Here is an 18,128-nt window from a genome sequence, read left to right on the forward strand (position 1 = left end):
CCCCACAAGGGGTCCTCGGAGGAAGCGTGCCCCCCTAGCACAAGGGCCGACTCTCCAGACGCACTACTGGGTCCTTCACTAGCCCTAGAGGGGCCCGCCATTGGCACTGCACTTACACTGGGCTCCTGGGAAAGGACGCCTTGTTCATCCACAACACTAGACTTACCTCGTCCCCTACTCTGTGTAGGGGATAGCTAAACCGAGGCCCCGTCGGACCGCTCACTGGGTGACGGTATCGGCGAGGAAACACTAATTTTCCTGGGGGAACGTTTCGCTGATTTCCTCTTTTTGGTACCGTAGCGTACCCACTGTATATCGCTCCAGTCTACACACTCGGGGTACGTGTCTGCTGACGAGCAAACCTTTCCCCTAAAGGAGGAACAAAGGGAGTGAGGATCCACTTCAGGCTTGGAGAGGAACGCTCCACACGATTTCCCGGCTCTAGGCCCAGGACAACGGCGAATTTGCTCCATAATGCACACAACGCACCACACAAGCACTAAGGGAATTAATGAAAACACTGGGTAAGCACACGGTTGAAAGGTGAACGCACAGGAACACTTGGGAAAAGCACACTGGAAAACGCAAGTTGCCATGCTGGGAACACGTGGGACACTAGAACGCACACAAAGGATCGACAGAGAGACGAGAGCGAGGTGTGTGAACGCCTCGCGACCAGAGAACTTAATGATGAAGGTGACCCAGCCAAGCAGCGACCTACCTTGATCCTACCCTCGGGGCACATTCCTTGATGCCGGGGGTAAGGCTACTTAGTGCGCGGAGTGGGGGGGTAACGTACGCAAAACTCTGGTCGATGGAGAGGAGATCACCAGTGACTCCTATAGAAAGTAGTTCGAGGTAAGTATTGGTGTTGAAACAAAGTACTTTGCAAAAATCAATCTCTACAAAAACTCATGATCATAATTCTTTTTGATGTGTTAATAATACAAAATATATGTTTGGTCATCTACAATGCCATAAAATTAAAGTAAATAATTTCCATGTAAAAACTCACTAGTTTAAGTTATAATTAATATGTATAAAATAGCACCTCACTATTTAACTAATTAATGATGATACTGTATACTTAATTTATTTACTTATAACTGTGAGGGTTTAATCTATATAAAGATCTTATTTTTACAGTCAATATAAGGCCATGATCCACAGTAATTTGAAATACTCTTAATGAATCCAAAATTTTTGTATTTTAACTAAGCAGCACATGGTATACCTTAAACAAAAAAAATCCCTAGTTGACTGATTAAAAGAAGAAAAAAAGAAACAAATTCACACCAACCAAGAATTCAGCGCAGAATTTATGAAAAAAAAATTTGCAGAATTATTTACAATTCATTTTTTTTTTAAGCAAAGCTGTATTTAGTTACCACAACTTCAACAGCAAATTTTTCACAATTTACAATGGGTAAATATTCTTATATTGTACTGTATCTAAAATTTAAAAATATAGATTTATTAACATCAGGACAATTGGCTACACAGTTTTCAAGAAAATATTGATATGCGCAGTACTGACTGAGCCATAAACCACACATCCTTATTCTCATCAAACAAAAATATTTTCAAGTAAACAAACATTAAACTTTTGAAAACCTATTTTCATAAAAGCTATTACTTTTAGTTAGCCAACATTTGTGGTCTTCAAATTTTTGAAATGCTACAATCCTTGTAATAGTAAACCAAGAGCATCACTGAACATGCTCAGGTGGATTCCTAGGTTTGTGATAGTAACCAAAATCTGTGACTGTACTATCTGATTAATAAGCTGCCTGCAGATTGAGGTTGGGAGTAAGAAATTTGAATTATGAATAAAGTAATGGGTCTGTAAGAAATAACCAATTTTGGGGGTATTAAAAATATATTTCATAAAAAAAGCTTACAACTGGATATTAGCCTGAATTTCAATTTATGTGGGAAAGATAGAGCTACAAAAAGAAAACCCTAACTGGCAAAATCAGAATTGTATAATCCACATCAGAATACTCTTTTTTAATACATAAAAAAAATTGAGTTTGAAATCAAAACCTTGAAATGTGAGAGTAACTCCAAATGATTAATAATTTGAATAATCTGTGTTACAAAGATCACATTCTGGTTCAGACCTGACGGGAAATGCAGCACGTAGGATCTTATACTGCCATACGTTACATTCAGGATCGACAATGTAGAAGGGAACAATTATCAATTAAGAGCAGCATCTCTGGAGGGTCAGTGTCACAAAAAATATCTTGATGGACAAGTAGAGGATAGAAGTCAAATAAATTTACAGTAGCACTGACCTAAGGATGAATGAAGGGCTCTTTACCATAGACAATTTGACTGATAGTGGCTACTAGTGGAACCAGAGAATCCAACTGTGCATGCACATTATTGGCTGCCATCTTTTTGTATTAATTTAGAGGATTTTAGCATCCAGTAGTCCTGAAGATATGAATGTGGTCTAATTATTAGTAACAAAAGTATTTTTAAAATCTATTAGCACTGATTAAATTAGAATTGGAACTAGCTTCAACACTCCTGAAAAAGATTAGACATAAATGCCAGTTCCTGGACCTTTTCACTAAGGAATGTAAATGAAATAAACCAAATATCTCTCTGGATATTTTTGTAACTCTTAAATAAATGGATATTTGTTTAGAAATACTAACAGCATACACTCTACACATTCTAAATTATATGGAATATATCCTTAAGGATACAACAAAGATAAATCAATATTGTTTCTTGCATATATATACATATACAGCAGAGCTATACATCTCTCCTTTTCTCTTAAAACTTACTATTTTACAAAATATTATCAGGTACCTTCCCAAGGAGCCAAATTTCCAGATGAAAACAGTAGTGGTACAGTAGGTAATGGCAAACTTGATGCTCCTTCTCGACAGCTACCTCTCTGTTGAACTTCTGGACAAATACCTTGAGCCTGAAAATTAACATTCAAAGTTTTGATTCTAAACTAAATTTAATGAGGCAAGGAAATAAGTTTTTAAAATCTATAATAGATACACTTTAGCAAGAAAATATAAAGGTTTGATTGATATAATATAGAATACAGAATTTATAACATAGTGAATGAATCTAACATTTTGGATACATTCAATCTTCTACTCTGTATCTGTTAATATAGTAGCATGACCTAACCATATTCAGTAAAAGACTAAAGTCAGTTTTCATATTTAATTTAAAATGACTTTTTTATATTAGTTCTAAGAAACTTAGAATTTATCTTTGATACACGAAAAGGACTGTATTATCCTTACACCAGGAAACTTTTAACTACTGGGTAAAATTAGTTTATATGATCAGCAACTCTATGGGACCCTGGATGAGTTGCAAAGTAATGTTGGCATTATCTGCATTAAAATAATCATTTGTCATGAATCTTAGTATATACATAGGAACATCCATCCCCTGTTGTAAGAATATTCTACATATAACATACCACTTGCTCTCTTGATAAACCTCTTTGATTAACAAAAAATAACTAGATGAATTTTCAAAAGGGTTGTCATTCCCAAAGTTAAAGATAGAGGTTCAAATGAATTGAATTCAGTTACATCCTTGGCAATTACCTTCAGAATAAACTTCAAAGAGATCCAAATTAGTTTGAGAAAAGTTCCTTTAAAACAGGACAGGACATTTTTTATGACACACATGATGAAAATTTGCAATCAATATTACAATATCTTAAACAACAGGAAAATGAATCGTCATAATATTTTTACTTTATATAGTAGTTTAAAATGACTACCAAATTACTTCTTGAGGCCCTCACTCAGCTATTTTTTATGATTTTTTCTTGAATGAGAACTGAAGATTTTAGAAAAGGAAAAGAAGTTGAACTGCTAGGTTGGGAGAGATCAAAGGGAATTCCTGAATGCAATATTGCTTGTGTAATGTCTACTATAGCATGAGGATATTTTTTTGTTAGAGAGAAATCTCAAGGAAACAATGATAAGGAGAGATGTGAAAATTTAATAAGTTTCAAATACCATTTTAAATAGCTATCTATCATCAGCATTTCTGAGAAACATTAAAAAAAATATGAACAAATAATCCCTAAAGAAAAATGGATAAACCACATATAAAAGGGAAAGTAATAAGTGAATAAACATAAGGATGGTAGCCCTTATCATTATCATACCCATAATATAGTTTAGAGATCTGAATCTCATTTATAGACTTACCAAAAAGGAAATACAGTTTTAAGTTGGCTTTCATAGCAATTCCCTGAATACTTGAATTTAATTCTGTACTATAGTATAATGAATTTGAAATGATGCAGTCTTTTAAAGTTGGTACTGTACATTTTTCACATGATAGTAAATGTGTAATATACATACATCTATCTATCTAATATGGCACTTTCCCCAATTTTGTGGGGTAGCCAACATCAAAATGGACAAAAGGGGTATTTTATCGTCTTTGTTCCTTCTTACCTGACGAGGGACTCAACCAAATTTAGTTGGTACTGCTAGTGCCACAGCCCACTCCCCCCCCCCCACCTTTCACAACAAATGAAGCTTCATTGGCTGACTCCCTTACTGTTGCTACCTTGAAGACCGAGGTAGCAATCGGGCCCATCGGAACTGTATCGCAATCACTCATCATTCATTTGTATTGTAGCATGTTCTTTTGGTTCTCTCACATCTAACCTCCTGTTACCTAGGGATTTCTTCACTCCATACATCTACCCAAACCATGGCCTTCTTGCACTCCTCCCATCAACTCTTGCATTCAGCACCTTCTTCAGCAGATGACCATTTGCCATCCTCACTACATGGCCAAACCACTTGAACACATCCATATCTACTCTAGCTGCTAATTCATTCCTCCCACTTGTTCACTCTTACTACTTCGTTCCTAACCCTATCCAATTGAGATACATTAACTATACCCTCAGTTACTTCACCCCGAACACATTCATTCCCTACATCTCCGATCCATACATCACAGTTGGTATAGTAACTTTTTCATACAAAACTCTCTTTACATTCATCCCTAACCCTCTAATCTTTACCACTCCCTTCACTGCCCCCAACACTACATCCTGCATTCGCTCTAGCATACATCTGCTTCCATTCCACTATTTGCAGCAACAACAGAACCTGAGAACTTAGACTGATCTACTTCCCCAAGTAAATCTACATTCAATGTGATATTCAAAATAGCATCACCCTCCGTTCTTGTGCACCTCATAATTTTACTCTTAACCACATTTACATGCAACTTCCTTGTCTCACATCACCTTCCAAACTGTCATACTGTACTTATATACAAAGGCTAAATAATTTGGCTTATTTCTATTTCCTCTGCTTCGTTGTCAGTGATGTGCTTTATTCATTGGCTTTAATACTAATGTTAACCTCTGCTATACAAAAACAACAAATACAGCCATTTCTAATCGACTGGAGGATAAAGGCCTCAGATGTCCTTAGTCATGTCTGGGGCTTGGCCATTTTCATCAATTTTGTTGAGAAAAGCAAGAGATGTCTGCTTAAACTGTATCGTTCCACCAGCTACAGTTACCTTGGAAGTACAGTACAGTACTTGCATATTGTACCCAACACCAACGAGTTAAGAAGCAACAAAGCTACCTCTGGGTTAACTTGTTTTGATAAAAAAGTAACTAAATTAGTTAACTGGTTTGCTGACTGGTGTGCCTTCCTACCAGACAGTATGAGACTCTTCTACTTCTCTAAAGACTCTGGGGTCAATAATCCTATTGTCTTTGCGAAGAACGTTACTGACCCTGACCACTGGTCTTGCTAGGTAACAGCATGGAGGGAGGCCAATAAGGAAGTATTTGCAGAGGTGCTGACAGTATTCTCTGGTATATAAAACCTTCACAGCCTTGAGAGGGGGTCTAAGATCTTATTTTGACTGTCTGGACTCGAGCATGTTCTTAAATACACAGATCTGATGATCAACTTGATTCAGGGCCAAATCCTAAAGATCTGGCAAAGGCACCTCTAAGGATGGACTAGAGCCTCGAGGAGCACCGAAGTGGCAATCAATGACTGAAGCTCTCCTCAAATGCAGTACCAAGGTCGTCTCCAGTCTGTCACACTCACAGATGAAAGCAAGGATTTTCATAAAGGTACACTCTGACTTGGGGGTTGTCTGATTCCGTTAGTACAGTGCTGAGATCTGATGTCCTAGGGGCAGCCAAACTCTGAGTACCCTCATGCCCAGATGTGGGAGATGGTGTGGCAAAACGATTTGGAGATTCAACTCCTACTAACGAATACGACAGTTCTGCCCCCAGGAACGAACCTGGAATGTAATCGGGGGCTGAAAATAGCTCCAGAAGGCCAACAATAACAGGAAAGGAATCCTGGGGCAAATCAACGAGATCCGATCAAGGCAACTCTGAAGTGCCGATCAGTGACTGAGGTCATCCCTGAAAGAGGTGCCAAGTTGCCTCCCTTAGCCTGTTGCACTCAAGGATGAGAGCAAGGACTTTCAGAAAGGAACACTCTGACTCAGGGTTGTCTGTCTCCATAGGCACCAGGCCATAGTCCAGTGTCTTAGGGGCAGTCAAACTATGAGCACCCTCATGCCCAGCTGGGGCAGAGGGTATGGCAAGATGTTTTGGAGATTCAAATCCCTCATATGAATGCAGCCGTTGTGCCCCAAGGACAGAACCCGGGATATAATTGGGGATTGACGAAGGCTGGGGAAGGCCAATGTACATGGGAGTAGAATCCATGGCATGGATCACAGCAGAGAGGGAAGTAAGGCATACTCTTTCCTCTGTGGATTGTGGAGGGAGGAAGGCCATGGCCCCGGAACACAGAGAAAGGTCCATCCATCCCAACTCTAGGTCTTTCATTGCACACAAGCACACAACCTCGAATGCTGTCATCCTCTCAACTGCCTCGAACAAGATCTCTCTGGAAGAGGGAGAAGCATGAGTCCACCGTCCTGGAAGGAAGGGTGATGAAAGGCACCAAAGTTCCTCTATCAAATGGGGAACAAAAAGTGTATGGGACCGTATGCTCCTGTCCCGACTAACTACTAGGGTCACCAGGACCCCAGGGGCCCTGGCATGGAGCCAAGACGGCTCAAACTCGTCATCAACAATCAGCACGGTGACAGGTAAAGAGCTCCCAGTGTGTGGCAAACACTGGAGATACCCAACATGCCACCAAAACCTGTAAACCCATTGATGTAGATCCAAAGTCTCCATACTCCTGAAGCATACTCCCCAGAGATCAAAGCAGTAAAACACGTCTTCGGTTTCTTGGGCATTGCCAAAATAGACTCCACTGAAGGCTTAGCTCACATCTTTCCATTTAAGACATACGCCTGCCACTGTGCGGGAGGCCACAACCTACAATTGATGAATGTGAACAATCAAGCTCTCTACAATAAGCATTGAGGACCTACAGCCAGTTTACTCACAAATCAGTTGCAATGTCCACCTTTCCTTTAGCAAGTATGAATATCTTGCTTAACTTTCATTCCTAAAGTTTGTTAGGAGCTGGTAGTACATCTGCCCTTGTCAGTAGCGAAATCAAAAGTGAGCTATTCAGGCTGGTGAGAGGGGTAGAACTTTTCGCCCAGCCCCTCCACCATTAGTTTAACCAGCTCGTTCTGAAATAATCTCCCTATTAAATGACAATACTTAGTATGTTTGTAGGAATAAACTGTGGTGCGTCTTCTCCAATTCCCTTGCCAAAGCACAGCAGAGAGACAGTCTTGAGATGCTCTCCCCAGGTTAGCAGGAAGTATGCACCCCTGTCCTAAGGATAAGGACCATATCACCATAGGACCTGAGTCTCACGGTAGGCAAGACTTGAGCAGCTAAAGCTTCCTATGAGCATGAACTGTTTCCATGAGAAGACAGGATCCAAACTCTACCAAGGAGCTTTTTTGGCAAAGGCAGGCCATGATCTGCTGAAAACTGATGTTGCCGGAGAGAGACATTCTCTAAAACCTTCATTGTGTGTACACACACACACACACACACACACACACACACACACACACACACACACACACACACACACACACACACACACACACACACACACACACACACACACACACACACACACTCTCTCTCTCTCTCTCTCTCTCTCTCTCTCTCTCTCTCTCTCTCTCTCTCTCTCTCTCTCTCTCTCTCTCTCTCTGGGACCTATCTAAGAGCTAACAAAATGGGACACCACTCAACTTGGGGCCACCCCAATGTACCCCATGGAAGGGACCAGGGAGGTGGACAAATGTTACACTCTACTTGGACGGTAAGGTTACACCATCCATGGAGGGATCGTTGCCTTTTCATGAAATCCATCATAAATTGGAATAACTTCTTTCCTTCGTGCTTCATTAGATCTAATCTCCACAATAGAATGAGCTGGGTAGTTTCTGCAGATCACTGATCATCATATAGGGGGTACAGCATATGCAGACAAGTCCCTCAAAACTCTACTACTGTTTTTGTTTTGTAAACTTTAGAATAGCTATATCTGGGTACATTCCAACTGTGATTTGTGCTCAATATGAATGATGGGTTTGTAAAAAAAAAAAAATTCATATTATAAACATATCTTTATATATTCCAAGTTGTCTCAGCTGTCATTTAGGGAGATAATGTCTTTCATAGAAAATAAATGTTTGTGTGAAAATATATATCCCCTTCTAAGTACATACACCTATCATATAATGCACAGTAATTGAAAATTATCAAATGTATAAATATAAATAGGAATTTATAGGAAAACAATACTGTATTTAAGATGCTGTATTACAAGCATATGGAGTCTACATGTCAGGCATAAACTGTCAAAGCCCAATTTAACTTACCTTATTTGCACTGATGAAATTTCGCAATTTCCGGATGAGAATCTCATTGGATTCACTAAATTTCTGGACACTGTAATCAAAACACAAGTGAATTAGATACGAGTTCCATGAATTTACAAAATAAAATTTTACTTCATAGATCTAGACAACTAAAGTGGAATACTTAAATAAGTATGGTACTTACAGTACCTCACTGTGAGATGATGAAAGAAGTCATGAATTAATAATTATTACCTGCTGTATCAGCATTACCACCTTAGAGCAGTTTAAAACAACTAGTATCAAATATTTAGTGTTTAATGGGGCTAGGCCTAAAGGTACACATTCAAATGAGATGAAAATTAAAGAAAGACAAAGCTAGGGTATTTTGAAAGACGGATGTGAAGGAACCAGGGGAAATGGTTGAATTGATAATATTGACAATAATTCAACTGGGACAAAAGAGGTGCTGCAAAGAAGCTAGGGTACAACATATCCAAAGGTAAGTGTGCAAAGTACATAAAAGGTGGTTTACCACCTTCCAGTAATTACTACCCCAACAACTACTAAACATTTCAGGGAGTTGAGTCATCGTTTTTTGTTTTTTTTCAAATATCTTTCCAATTAAACAATTAATTGGAAGTACTTTTGAAACAGTTTCTAACACCCTCTCCTAATTTTTTATACAAACTTTTATATCCAAAGACAAATTTTAGAGGCACTTTACTCTAGAATATTAGGACATGGCCAAGCCTGGCCAGTCAAGATTCATGAATTCATTTGGATAAGCAATATATATTCTCTCTCTCTCTCTCTCTCTCTCTCTCTCTCTCTCTCTCTCTCTCTCTCTCTCTCTCTCTCTCTCTCTCTCTCTCTCTCTTCAAAGTTATGACTTACATGCTGAAATGTCCACATGGATGCAGAAATGCATTTACTCCATGTCTTCTTCAAGTTATAGCCAGGAGAAAGGTTGGCAAAAATTATGAATAAACTTGACTAGGTAAGATATTGCTTACTGTTATTTTTCAGTTGTATTTTATATCATTTCCCATGCCTATTGAATCAAGAGTGCCCCGGTTAGATTTTGCCAGTCGTCTCTATCTTGAGCTTTTAATTGAATACTTCTCCATTCATCATCTCCAACTTTGCACTTTATAATCCTCAGCCATGTATGCCTGGGTTTTCCAACTCTTCTAGTGCCTGTGGAACCCAACTGAACATTTTGTGAACTAATCTCTCTTGAGAATGGGAAGAGCATACCCAAATCATCTCCATCTGCCCCCTCATCATGATCTCATCAACATATGGCACTAGAGTAATCTCTTATAGTTTCACTGCGGACGTCAGCCATCTGCTGTTGCCGTCGTCGTCCGTCATCGTCGTAAACATTACCCCATACCCACCTTGCAGAGAGTATGGGGGATGTAACAAAGTATTATTCCTAAACCAAGTTACACAAGGGAAATTATTATTATCTGCAGATAGGTGTGGCCAGGTTGCAGAGAACCCATGGGTGCTGTTCCCCAAGAGGGGAAGATGAAAGAAAAAACGAGCCAGTCATTCTTACACATTCATCCCAGACTAATCCCGGGTAACCTATGCACTAAATCATCTACTAATTGTTCATCAAGGAGCCTGAGGCATTTCAAACCACTTCCACTTGTGCAGCTGCCACAGGACCAATGGAGAACATCTCCATATTCCTATGGGTACGTCTTGCAGGTAGTGGGCACTGAAGGTCGTCTGGCACTTCCACACACCCGCTTACAGTACCTGCATCACAGAGTAGTTTCTCTTAAACATTATGGACATGCTGATGCCCCTAACGTCATGAGCTCTAGGTCGACGAGCAGGAGTAAGGGCAGGATTCAATGCCTGGTATATGACCCTGTGAATTCAAGCTGAGATGGTGTTCTTCATAACTCTCTTCTTGACCCCCATGCTGACAATGAGTGCTTACACTTAGGGGCAAGCTACTACTGTGTGTTTAAGGTAATACATTAAAGTCCTCACTGAACAAAGTAAAGGTTGATCTGGATCATCAATTACAGAATGAAGACTTCCAAACTTGAAGGGCCCGAATCTAGGATCCGCTACCCCCGGAATTTTGAGTCTTTAACAATAAACTCTGGGATGAAGCTGAGTGTTACCTCCTTTCATCCCCCTTGAATGGGCGATGTCGTAGGATAGACCATGAAGTTAGATAACTTTCTTGACCGAAACCAAAGTAAGCAGGAACAACGTCTTCAAAGTGAGGTAGTGATCTGATGACTGGCATAATGGTTCATAGGGAGCAGACTTTAGAGATTGAAGGACACGAACCACGTTCCAAGGAGGAGGTCTAACTTCCGACTGGGGGCATCTAATTTCATAACTTTGTATGAGGAGAGAACTCCAACAAAGAGGAAACATCGACTCCTTTCAGGCTGAAGGCGAGGTCTAAAGCTGAGTAGTAGCCTTTCACAGCCGAGACTGAAAGGAGCTTTTCCTTCCGAAGGTACAAATAGACCTTCGATATTACTGAAATAGTGGCATCAAGGGGAAAGATACCCCCTTCCATGACACCAACCACAGAAGACAGTCCTCTTAGTCTGGTAGACTGATTGTTATTATTATTGTTATTATTACTTGCTAAGTTACAACCCTAGTTGGAAAAGCAGGATGCTATAAGCCCAGGGGCTACAACAGGGAAAATAGCCCAGTGAGGAAAGGAAACAAGGAAAAATAGAATACTTTAAGAACAGGTATCCTGACATCTTTCTCACAACTTGTTGCATAAAGCCTCTCTGAGAGAGGAGATGCTGGATAGTCTCCGAGTGTGAAGACGAAGCGAAGCTACTGCCTTCTGGAAGATGCGTGCATGTGGCTATTTGAGTAGATCATATCATGGAGGGAGTTCTCTTGGAATCTCCGTCAAGAGTTGCAGAAGATCTGAGAACCATTCTGCGTAATGCCATTGTAGAGCTATGAGCGTCATGGATAGATTGTTGGATGTTCTGGTCTTATTGAGCACCCTTATCATCAGACAGAGAAGGGGAAAGGCATACACTTCGATGTTGTCCCACCGTTGTTGGAATGCATCTTGCCAGAGAGCCTGAGGTTCCAGGACTGGAGAACAATACAACAGCAGCCTGAAGTTCAGGGACGTCGTGAACAGATCTACAGTACAGTTGGGGAATCCCATAAAGTCAGAACTTTGTTGCCTATCAGATGATTCAAAGACTACTTGGAGCCCACTATCTGAGTCGCTCTCCTCAGATTGTCCGTGAGCACATTCCTCTTGCCCAGAATGAAGACGGCTGATAGGGACACCAAGTTGTCTTCTGTCCATCTTAGCATCTCTACTGCTAGGTGCCATAGGGGCTGCGAAAAAAGTACTGCCTTGCTTGTTTACATAAGATACTACTGTGGTGTTGTTGCTCATCAGCACCACAGTGTATCCGGCTAGGAACTGTTGTAGGGCTAGGAACGCAGCCCTCATCTCTAGAGATTTATGTGCTGGTACCTTTCGGACTCGGATCAAAGCCCTAAGACCATATGGGGCAGCATGTGGGCCCCCACCCTTCTTTTGATGCATCTGAATAGAGCATCAATTCTGGCAGAGGGGGGGGGGGAAATCTGTCCCTTTGTGGTGGTTCCTGTCTACCACCCACCATTGAAGGTCCGTCAGTTGCTTTAGATTTCAGTTGCCACTGAAGAGATCGAATTCTGAGGCAGCTGTTGGGAACTAGACGGGCCAGGGGTGACAACTGACCTAGGAGATGCAACCACTGCTGGGTTAGTAGATCTTCTCGTCTGAGGAAGGGGCATGCTACCTTCCTCATCCTGTGTACTCTGTCGTCTGATGGAAAAACTTCTTGGAGTTTAGTGTCTATGATCATACTGAGGTCCTTCCTCCACCTTTCAGCTACCCTCTTGACCTCTTCCAGCTTGAACAAGGAAGAGCCATCCAGAGTAGAGTTCCTGTCTGCCACCCACCATTGAAGGTCCGTCAGTTGCTTTGGATTTCAGTTGCCACTGAAGAGATCGAATTCTGAGGCAGCTGTTGGGAACTAGACGGGCCAGGGGTGACAACTGACCTAGGAGAGGCAACCACTGCTGGGTCCGTAGATCTTCTCGTCTGAGGAAGGGGCATGCTACCTTCCTCATCCTGTGTACTCTGTCGTCTGATGGAAAAACTTCTTGGAGTTTGGTGTCTATGATCATACTGAGGTCCTTCCTCCACCTTTCAGCTACCCTCTTGACCTCTTCCAGCTTGAACAAAGAAGAGCCATCCAGAGTAGAGTTCCTGAGCCTGGTAACCTCAGCCTCGGGGATTTGTCTATGTAACCCCTCGACCATTGCATCCCGTCCCCTGAGAATAGCATTCGCCCACAGGTTAACAGCCTTGTGAGCGAGGAATTCTATGGTGTGGGTGCCAGATAAAAGGAAGGTTTCCATTGACTCCTTGTAGAATCCTTGGATTATATCTCTGTTCTAACACAGTGGCCCAATGATCCCAACCACAGATCCAGCCACGAGGTAGCCTGTATGGTGTACTTTGCTACCTTCTCCATGTATAAGATCTCAGATGCCAAAAAAGGAGGATGAAATCCCAGAAAGCCTCTCAAACAAGACTCCCCTTGAGAGAGAGACTACGGAGGAGCCTAGAGGTGTAATGGGTACCTCCGAAAACTTGTTGGGTGGTTCCCTGAATCCCTCTGGGAAAGGGATTGGGTGACTGTCTCTTACAGGCAAGTCGGGGCAATGCACAGGCTGCTCTGGAACAGTCGCTGATGTTCTGCAAAGCAAGTCCCGGGGCTTTTGGGGAGGAGAAGCCAGATCGCTCGCGAGAGAATGACGATCGCTCGCCAAATAAAGGCGACTGTGTGCAAAAGAGTGGGATTCGCATGTGGAAACATGATAATCAAGCAAGGAATTGTGATGATCACGCACACAAGATGGAGAGGAACGCACTTGCGAGTAGGGATAACGTCTTGGAGACCTGAGGGAAGTATTCCGATGAGCTGGCGAGTGACGATCACGAGCTGACGAACGGAGAGTAGGTGAGCGGCGCGATGGTGAGCGATGTGTTGGCGAGCGGCGGGTTGGCGAGCGGTGTGTTGGCGATTGACGAGCTGGAGATCTAAGGGCTGAGGATCAGCGAGCTGGAGAGTGGCGAGCTGGCGAATGGTAGGCGTCCAGATTAAGTGTGACACACTGGTGAGCAGTGAGATACGCTGATGAGCGACGAGCTGGGAATGTCTAGCAAGCTTAGAGTTAGCTGGCGAATGGCGCGTTGGGGTAAGACGATCACGGGATGAAGAGTGATCGTGAACAGAAGAGCGCCCTGTTGTAATGTCTCCGAGGGCTGGTGAATGGAGAGTGGGCAAGTGATATTCACGAGCTGGCGAGTGATGATCAAGAGATAACTAGTGACGATCACGAGCTGGCGCGTGATGATCATGAGGAGAGCGGGGATCACAAGTAGGAGTGGCAAGAAGATCGTCGATCCTTAGGAGAGTGCCGTTTCCTGATGGCGGGCATTGGTGAACATCTGGATAGGCAAAGGGGACTATGGTCCCTAGCAGAAGATGAGGTCCTGAGGTGGCGAGAACTCTCGTCGCTGGCAGCAGGTTGGAGAGCAGGCTGGCTGGTCTCGTCGGCGGCAATCCTCCGAAGGGGAATCATGCTGCAAAGGACTAGCAGGAGCAGGAACAGAAGAGGGCGAGAGATGAGCCTTGCAGACAGTAAGTGCCTTGACCACAGTGCGCATGGGAGAGAGAACTTCTACCTTGGAGGCCGCAGGAGAAGGTTTTCCCTGTGCCCATTGCTAAAGAAGATCTAACAGAACATCCTTCAAAGGTGGCCCTGTAATCCCCAGCAACAGCCCAACCTGCAAAACATCAGATAAGGAGGACTCGCCCAAGGGTGGGGGATAAAGCTGATTCCCTGAGGAAGTTAAAAATTAGTAATAAGGCAAAGTTTGTTGGAAGGCAAAGACCGGAGACTTCCAATCTCAGCAAAGCCAAAAGAGAAAGTGGTTTAGACACACTGATGTGTGAGTGAATGGAGTAGCTGGCAACCCCCACTACCCCTCAATAACCCTGCTAACTAGCGGGATCAGTAGTTGCCACCTTGCTTAAAAGTGTTTATGGCTGTCTTCACCAAAAGATAACCCCTATAAATAGTGTAAGGTTTGTATTGAATATCGGAACAAAAATCTATTTAGGAATGGGGTTTATGTCTATTGAGTAGAGTTCAGCTGACCAAATCTATAGTGTCTATATATTCATAAATTCCTCTATTTTCCTTATATTTCACTACATTCTAACTCCAATTAGCTTAATCAATGCACCATTATTGTAATCTTCCTATTTATGGACTACTCTCACTACTGTATCAATAACTATAGACAAAATAATCACTAGTATGCCAGTTATCGGAAGCTTTCAAAATAAATCAATAATGCAGTTAGTGCTTACTATAGAGGTCAATACAAACCATAATACCGATTTAAAAGTGAAAATGAGATGATTCTCTTGGTTAAGGGATGCAACATCTTTACTTTCTATAAAGGGTGTTACTGAATTGCTCTTAAAACTGGACAACACATTGCTTAAATCTCCAAACAAATTAAATGGTTGAGGAAGACAGCGAGTCAACTCAACCAGCAGAGTATTTTTTATTACGTCTATTTGTACTGTTGTTCCATGAAAAGTCATGGATGAGGAATATGAAGACCATCATGCTGCATATACCCAATACACCTGTGGTGGCTTCCTACTCAAGGGCTATAGGGTATCCTAAAGGACACATACTCCCTTGGTCATGGAGTGTTAGGACTAGGCATTGTCATTTGTAAACACTAGCCAACAAGTGATAATTAATATACCAATAATAAAATTTCTTCATATTTTGCCATCAAGTCTGACAGATCCATTGTACGATTGAGGAGAAAACTACTCTATATACTCCAGAAATACCCCTCTAAAGAAACTACTCATATAAACAATATTTTGGTTTTGTCTGAGTTTTTAGGCTCTTACTGACTCCTCTTCTGGAGATCCAGGGGGAATTTGTTAAATCTATTTAATAATTTCTAGATCTTTCAGAAACCATTTGGTAAAGCAATTGTTTTAAGGGCAAAAACAGCATCCCACGCAAAGGCTTCATATCTGCCTCTGAAAAGTTAGGTGAACTCGCATCCAATTGTGGGTTTTCTAAAGATGATGCTACCACTCCCAAGAGTGAAATGGGACAGCCAGCAGTACCCATTTCATTTTCCAAAGCTTCCAATAGTTAATATGTTGAATGGCTGAAGGATACTACAGACTTCACGAACCTACCCATAAATTTATGGATTTAAATAAAAAAAAACAGCATTTTCTAAAGATTTCATAGGGCCTATCCATGAATACAGATTTCAAAGAAAAAAAACAAATTTTTTCAAAAAGGAACAATTAACTTTTCACTTAATGTAATTATCAATCAAGGAAAAGTGGAGTAAGAAAACTTTAAAGGAAGAGATACAGTCAGTAGATGTGAAATTATGTCTAACATCTGGGTTAGTAAAATAAGACAAGAAATAATTAGGGCAACAGTTGATCTCTATCTAAGGAATGAAGAAGCAAGAACACCAACAGTCACTTTTAACTATTTTCCTTGTTCTTCTGTCTTGAAATCAGAGACTAATTTTGGGGAAATTACATTGCAAATTAGGATAATGAGTTTACCATGAGAAAATATATAAACATATTTACACCTAAAAACATTTTATAAAGCCAATCATGGCTATGTAAAATACTGGTACTTAATTCCTAAAACTTAAGCATTAGAGTACCTGAAGTGCAGAGTAAATAAAACAGAATAAAGACAGAGTCTTACCTCTCAGGACTGAAAAGTTTGTGTGAGATGATTTTGTGAGAAACCTCTTCATTTAAAGAAGCATCGAACAGGGGCAAGCCAAAATGGCATTCCAGTAACTGCCATTGTTCTACAAGAGGAGACCCAAATTGCAACGTCATATTGTCTCTGCAACATAAGATGGAAAAAACTGTATAGTGTAAAACAACAAAGTATATCATTATTTAAGTTTTTTTATTTTATAGGCACAACTTTTACAATAAATGTCTGTTAGTACAACTTTAAAGTACGAAAAAGGAGAAAATAGCATGAACAACCGTCAGTATCCCCACTAGCACTATTCTAAGGTACTTCAACCCAATCCCTGAGTTACTTATAAACTCTCATAAGGCTCATCTAAGAGATATGTTTTTAATGTGGGTTGGAAATAAAAAAAAAAAAATTAAAAACTTAGACAGTTATGTAATGAGACTGACAAGAAAAGAAAATGTAAAAACGACACAACAATACAAAATAATATACCTTCAGATCAGGGGGACTGCATAAAAGCTCAGTACTCCTACAGTGTGCCATGCAATTCAAATAATAGAGTAACCCACTACAAGGAAGAGTTTTCATGAAGCACATCACACTAATTGGTATTTTCAATATATGGATAAGAAATCAGGTGAGATAGCAATACTTAACACCTAACAAAAGATAAAAGAATGAAAACCTGATACAATAAAACCATGGTCTTAACAATGAAAATATAAAATGGCAATGAGAAAACTCAAACATTAAAGTCAGTCACATCTATCAGGAGAAGTCTCAAGTCAAGGAAAAGACCAAGCCAGCTGCCAAGGGAATGGGTTTTAATCTGCGAATCTTACCAGCCAGTTTTTATGTAGTTTGTGCATATTACATTTCAGATTAAACTGGTTACTAGTCTATTGGACAAGACTGAGAATAAAAAATTATTAAGTGATATTAATAATGTACTTTATATTCATTTACAGGGCTACTATGAAGCAATATTTTCAAAACCCTTCAATAATGTATCATTATTATTATTACTATTATTATTATCATTATTATTATTATTATTATAATTATTACTTGCCAAGCTACAACCCTAGTTGGAAAAGCAGGATGCTATAAGCCCAGGGGCTCCAACAGGGAAAATAGCTCGGTGAAGAAAGGAAACAAGGAAATAATAGAAATAATAAACAATTAAAAAAAATAAAGAACAGTAACAACACTAAAACAAATATTTCATATATAAACTATATAAACTGTATCAAAATAAGAGGATGAGAAATAATATAGAATGTTTCCATACAAACATTCTTATTCCCTCAAGACTGGAGAGAAACTGGCTATGCATGAGCCCCCTTATCTAAGGGTAAGAATCTATTACCTTTCTCGTTGATTTTAGTATTTTGGAGAAAAGCAGCTAGATTCAAAGGGTTGAAAGGTGATTGATTGCT

At 40.6% G+C, this 18,128-nt stretch overlaps 1 protein-coding gene across 2 annotated transcripts in view; it reads right to left on the minus strand.

Moving 5' to 3' along the window:
* Window positions 1-858: 858 nt before the first annotated feature.
* The window catches only part of LOC137646058 (protein FAM91A1-like), a 196,559-nt gene continuing 179,289 nt past the window's right edge, over window positions 859-18,128 (minus strand). Inside the window, exons 16-18 of one of the 2 annotated variants that reach the window (XM_068379212.1) lie at window positions 16,681-16,827; window positions 8,836-8,905; window positions 859-2,947 (exon numbers count right to left, since the gene is read on the minus strand). In XM_068379212.1, the coding sequence (XP_068235313.1) occupies window positions 2,822-2,947; window positions 8,836-8,905; window positions 16,681-16,827 (343 nt within the window). In that variant the 3' untranslated portion in view covers window positions 859-2,821. The remainder of the gene's footprint in view (window positions 2,948-8,835; window positions 8,906-16,680; window positions 16,828-18,128) is intronic. The other variant, XM_068379213.1, reaches the window with a different exon arrangement.

The sequence above is a fragment of the Palaemon carinicauda genome, chromosome 8 (assembly GCF_036898095.1).
Source record: "Palaemon carinicauda isolate YSFRI2023 chromosome 8, ASM3689809v2, whole genome shotgun sequence".
NCBI lineage: Eukaryota > Metazoa > Arthropoda > Malacostraca > Decapoda > Palaemonidae > Palaemon > Palaemon carinicauda.